At 45.3% G+C, this 6,000-nt stretch overlaps 1 protein-coding gene across 2 annotated transcripts in view; it reads left to right on the top strand.

Annotated features, from left to right (window-relative positions):
* The first annotated feature begins 231 nt into the window (after nucleotides 1–231).
* The window catches only part of MNAT1 (MNAT1 component of CDK activating kinase), a 183,301-nt gene continuing 177,532 nt past the window's right edge, over nucleotides 232–6,000 (top strand). For both annotated transcript variants that reach the window (XM_077819526.1, XM_077819528.1), the window contains exon 1: nucleotides 232–359. In XM_077819526.1, the coding sequence (XP_077675652.1) occupies nucleotides 271–359 (89 nt within the window). In that variant the 5' untranslated portion in view covers nucleotides 232–270. The remainder of the gene's footprint in view (nucleotides 360–6,000) is intronic.

The raw sequence follows: 6,000 nt of genomic DNA, 5'->3' as shown, positions 1-6,000 counted from the left end.
TGTTGTTTTTCAAACGAGAAGGGACTGGGAGAGACGTTGTGTATGGCACAAACACGACGCACAACTGACTGCCTTTTTGTGTGTGTCTCCTCGTCCCTCCCCCGCCCCCCCCAGCCTTTCACAAAGCACATGAGGGGAACGCTCCTCCTGTGAGCGGAACGGTTGCTCTGCGGAGCTAAAGTCCCGGCCGGGCCCTGTTTGGAGTAACACTGCTCTGAGGTGCGGGGGGGCGGGAGCTTGGTGCCTGGCAGGAGCGGGGTGGAGGCGACCATGGATGACCAGGGCTGCCCGCGGTGCAAGACCACCAAGTACCGGAACCCTTCCCTGAAGCTGATGGTGAATGTCTGCGGGCACACGCTGTAAGTGCTGCTGCACGCGGGCCCTGGGGAGGAGGGGGCCGTGTTGCCATGGGGAGCATCGAGCGCCGCCAGCCCCTGGCCTGGGAAGCCCGCCCCCCCGGTGCCTGGGGCTCCCGCCAGGGGGAGAGGCGGCGGCGGCTGCTGCTGTGCGGGGCGGGGTGTATCACTCCGCCAAAACCATTCCGGGGTGTGGGTGTGAAGCACCTTGCCCAAGCTGGGGGAGAGGAGCAGGCTCAGGAGGGAAGCTCCCACCCGGGAGGAAGGAGCTGTGGGCGGTGGTCTTGCTGCTGCTACTGTGTGTGTGTGTGATGGGGGGGATTGGTGCTGCTACAACTGTGTGTGTGTGTGTGTGTGTGATATCACTGCACATAGTGCGGCCTGAAGTTCCCATTCCTGGGCGAAGGGACTGTGAAGACTGTTACACGCAAAGCAGCTGAGCATCTCGACCCTTGGGAAGCACTTGGTGGGTATGAGCCCACTTATTTGCTTCCAGTATGGTTGCAATAATTTGGTGGGAAGCAGCTGGATGTCACCTGTGTGTTTGTCCCGGACTGTACTGCAGGCTTTCAGATTGCAATAGCTTGTCCCCTATTAACCCGAATTTCTCAGCTCTAAATATGGGTGTGTTTTTACTTCTGGAGGATTCTCAGTTAAATCTAGTCTCTGAGGAGTGCTGCTGTGTGCAAAGGGACTTCAGTTTACCCCTGCACAGAAAGGTCTGAAAGCCAGCAATGAATCCTGTTCATCAGCTGTTCAGCACACAAATTGTTTTAAAGTCCAGGTGGTTTGGCAATAAGATGCCATGTTGTAGGTTAGTGTTTGTGTTTGAAACTGGAAGCTCCTACCGGCTGTAAAATCCAACTGGATTTGTAGCTGTTTTGTGATGTTACTGTTGTTTTTCTTTCATGGGTTTTGATATCTCAGGAGTAATAGCACAACAGACTTGGCTGCTCTGTATGTATGCTATTGTAAAGCTGTTTCTCAGCAAGACTGTTGGTTAATGTTATAGCACTCTGACTATGTAACCTTATTTTCAGTCACATCTTTTTATGAAAAGGTACTTTTTTTGTGGGGTGTGTGTGAAACTTTTCATGCTTAGCACAATATTTAATAAAATCTCTTCAGTTGTTGTCTGAGTTGGGAAAATAGGAGAAAGCACTTTCCACCAATTAAAACTTTCATCGGCTGCTTTTTTTATGTGCACTTGGGTAACTTAAAAAAAAAAAGTGGTGTTTTAAAAGTTGGGCGCAGGTGCAGCCCTGAATGAGGAATACATGTGCTGATTTGTTGGAAGAACTTTGGTTTGGAAATGAAAATATTACGAACAATTGAAATCATGATTAACTCAATCACTCATTACACCTTAATGTTTTCTCAGATGCACCTATTTGAGGAATCATTCTTGCTAGTGACTGTTGTTGGTTTAGGAGATGGTTAGTTTGGTTGTGTGGATCTTTCATAATTTTCATGCAAGTTTATAGTATGCATCTATAGAGAGATTGGATCTACTCATAGAATATCAGGGTTGGAAGGGACCTCTGGAGTCATTTAGTCCAACCCCCGATCAAAGCAGGACCAATCTCCAATTTTTACCCCAGATCCCTAAATGACCCCCTCAAGGATTGAACTTACAACCCTGGGTTTAGCAGGCCAGTGCTCAAACCACTGAACTATCCCTCCGTACTTGAGTGAACACTGGTGAAAACTTTTTACTGCGATAACAACCCTCCTCAATTTTTCAACTCACCATTTTTCTAATGGATTATAAAATTTTAAAGCTAGAAGTCTAACAAACTCAAGTAATTATATAGCAGATGTACACGTGAACTGAATATGATAAAAGGGCAGTATTTGGATGGTTTAATGTTTTGTTTTTGTTTTAAGAAGCAAAACTGTGTCCATCTGAATATGTCTGTTTCCTGGTTAAGTCTAACCAGGACCAGCCAGGCCTGGTTAGTACTTGACTGGCAAACTTTCAAGGGGGAAAAGGGAGTCTGTGAAACATGCTTCTGTGGTGCAGTAGATTATTGCTTGTAAACTTCAGACACTGCGTTTTTTCTATACTGCTTCTCCAGTAAAAGCATAAACAAGTGGAATGTTATAATTTTTATATTTAGTATCCTTTTCCTGTAATTTTAGCTACACATAGGCACTTTTGCTGAAAATAATAAATTATGCATGCATAGTAATTTAAAAAAAACCTCTGTTGTCTGAGGTTGTGCACAAATGCAATATGGGCTTGATTCAGCAATGCTTATTGCTACTGAGGAGAACTTACTCAAGTGAGTAAATGCCATTGATAATGTGAAGTAAGGGTGTCAGAACTGTGTCCTATATAATTAGTACGACAAATCTTTAGCTGAATGCACATTTCCCCTTAATAATAGATTACATTATAACTATACACCACTGCACACTTCCAGTAAAGGCCAGAGTAAACAGGTGAGCTTTGCATTGTGTTTTAAAAGCTCAATCACTGCAGTGCAGGGAAGTGAAATACAGAACTGCAGAGCCTCTACTGAAAGCAACTCCTTAGCTGGATGAATCTAGGGATGTTAGTGATAATGTATCAGCTGACCTCAGCTGCTGTGGCAGGGCATGGAAAGAGATGTGGTCTCCTGAGGTAGCTGAAAACAAACCATTGAAAGATTCCCCTGTGTAACTGCTGTGCAACAATGTAAAAACCCCAACTGTAAAGGTTCTCGGATTTTGTTATGGTGAGTGGTTACGACGCAGAGAGTCCCAGGTGTCCTTGTGAAGTTAGAGCTGCCAGAGGAGCATGTTGGATTGCTGCTGCCCTTATCACATTCACATTTGTCGTGGGCCTCCTTATGACTGTTAAAATGGAGGGGGTACAACACTACCTGGCTGGTTGGGGCAGAACTGTGGACTGTCATTCCTTCTCTAGCTCCTGTGATTGATGCTCCACTCGCTGCTTTGACTGTATGTATGTTCAGCATAGAGCACTAGTTACCGCCACTGAAGAAATAGTGCAGCTGTTGGAAGAAAAAGTAGGTGCACTTTATGGTAATCCACCCAAAAACCAGTGGAGACGGTCACCTGGCCTTGTCTGCGTTAGGATGTTGAGGGTGTTCGCTAACCTACTAACAATTTTTAGTGTAGACAAGGCCTGTAACACATGTTAAATTTAACAGCATCCAAATCCTAATCTAGACGAGGCTAAAGAGATTTGCAACTTTACCAACTACTTATTCTTGTTCAAAGCTATCCAGGGCTGTGAGGGGTCCCTATCTCTTTCAGGACAGGCCAGCACATTCCAATTTGACACTGTGCTGTACTGCAGGGGTTCTCAATGTTTTTCTTTCTGAGATCCCTGCAACGTGCTATAAAAAATCCACATCCCCCCTGTGCCACAGTAGCTGGTTTTCTGCATATAAAAACCAGGCCAGCATTAGGGTGTAGCAAGCAGGGCAATTGTCTGGGGCCCCATGTCACAGGGTCCCCCACGAAGCTACATTACTCAGGCTTCAGCCTCCACCCCAGGTGGCGGGGCTTAGGGACCTGGGCTTCAGCCCCATGCGGTGGGGGTTTGGCTTTGGCTTTCTGCTCTGGGCCCCAGCGAGTCTAATGCTGGCCCTGCTTGGAGGCCCCCCTGAAACCTGCTCGAGGCCCCCTAGGGGGCCCCAGACCCCTAGTTGAGAACTACTGCCCTACAGTAAAGCATACATGCAAGAGGATAAAGTTAACGTGAGTGTGGGAATCTGATCTTTGAATTTATTGGCATGCATTGTAACTTTAAACGCCCAACCTTGTTGTGGCACAAATGTGGCCTTTTCTCTCTCTCTATATTGAGTAGTTTAATATTGCATTTTTATGATCACTTCTATGTTAGTAATCTTGTTTCTGAGGGGTTGACATTTTAGTAGTTTCAACTTATATCTCATAACATTTTGTCACCAAGTTGGAAGCCCAGATGACAGCCCTGACAATGATGAGACACCACTGACCCAATCAGTGGGGGAGCTGGGGGGAAAAGAAAGGGGTAATCGATCACACAGTCTGTGTTAATATGCTATTGTGGTTCTGAGTGAATGACATTCTGAGTTAAAAGAAAAGGAGGACTTGTGGCACCTTAGAGACTAACAAATCTATTTGAGCATAAGCTTTTGTGAGCTACATTCGATGAATGTAGCTCAAGAAAGCTTTTGCTCAAATAAATTTGTTAGTCTCTAAGGTGCCACAAGTCCTCCTTTTCTTTTTGCGAATACAGACTAACACGGCTGCTACTCTGAAACCTGTCATTATGCAAGATTCTGAATTAAGGTTAGTCTAGTGCCCTTTCGCTTTCCTGCTCAAAATCATTACATTATGTGTGGTCCTTTATCAGGTCCCAGGGTTTACATACCATAGTCCTGATCCTGCAGTTGATTATGTATGGGCATATCCCTGTAAATGGTTCCTTGGAAGTCTGTGGATCTCTGTGGAGTGTGTCTGTGTGCAATTGGTTGCAGGATTGGGGCTTGTGTGTTACGTATAGGCACACTGAGATAGGGGTATGTGTTAGCCTTCTGTCACAACTTTCATTTAGTGGATAAATGTCAAACTTTAACTGCATGAATTGGTTGATTACAGGATGACTGAGCCGCCAATGTGATGCAGCTGTGAAAAAGGATAATGCAGTCCTAGGATGTATCAGGCGAGGTATTTCCAGTAGAGACAGGGAAATGTTAGTACCCTTATACAAAGCACTTGTGAGACCTCATCTGGAATACCGTGTGAAATTCTGGTCTCCCATCTTAAGAAAGATGAATTCAAGCTGGAATAGATGCAGAGAAGGGCTACTAGGTTGATCTGAGGAATGGAAAACCTGCTTTATGAGAGGAAACTCTCAGAGCTTGGCTTGTTTAGCCTAATCAAAAGAAGGCTGAGGGGAGATATGATTGCTCTCTCTAGATACATCAGAGGGATAAATACCAGAGAGGGAGAGGAATTATTTAAGTGAAGCACTAGTGTGCACACAGGAACAACTGGCATCAACAAGTTTAGGCTCAAAACTAGATGAAGGTTTCTAACCATCAGAGGAGTGAAGTTCTGGAACAGCCTTCCAAGGGGAGCAGTGGGGGCAAAAAACCTCAATGGCTTTAAGTCAGCTTGATAAGTTTATGGAGGGGATGGTATGATAGGACTGCCTATGAGAGTGTGTGGCCTATTGGTGACTGCCAGTAGCAAAAATCCTCAACTGCTGGATGGGGAGGGCTCTGAGTTGCTACTAGGGTGACCAGATAGCAAGTGTGAAAAATTGGGATGGGGTGGGGGGTAATAGGTGCCTATATAAGGAAAAAGCCCCAAATATCAGGACTGTCCCTACAAAATAGGGACATCTGGTCACCCTAGTTACTACAGAGAATTCTTTTCCAGGTGTCTGCTTGGTAGATCTTGCTCGCATGCTCACAGCCACGCAGCTTAGAGGGAACTTAGGTTACGAATCTATTTCAGGAGTGGGTGAGGTACTGTGGCCTGCAATGTGCAGGTCAGACTCCATGGTCAGGGTGGTCCCTTCTGTCTTTAAAGTCTTTGAGTCTATTATGAGAATGTGTGTGGATTTATTAAAAAATTATTTTCCTTCGTTGTTGCTTGACTAATATTATAGACTCTGTAACTAAGTAAGAACTAGTGTGTG

Source organism: Eretmochelys imbricata, chromosome 6 (genome assembly GCF_965152235.1).
Source record: "Eretmochelys imbricata isolate rEreImb1 chromosome 6, rEreImb1.hap1, whole genome shotgun sequence".
In the NCBI taxonomy this organism is placed as follows: domain Eukaryota; kingdom Metazoa; phylum Chordata; order Testudines; family Cheloniidae; genus Eretmochelys; species Eretmochelys imbricata.
This window is presented reverse-complemented; position numbering and strand designations above follow the sequence as displayed.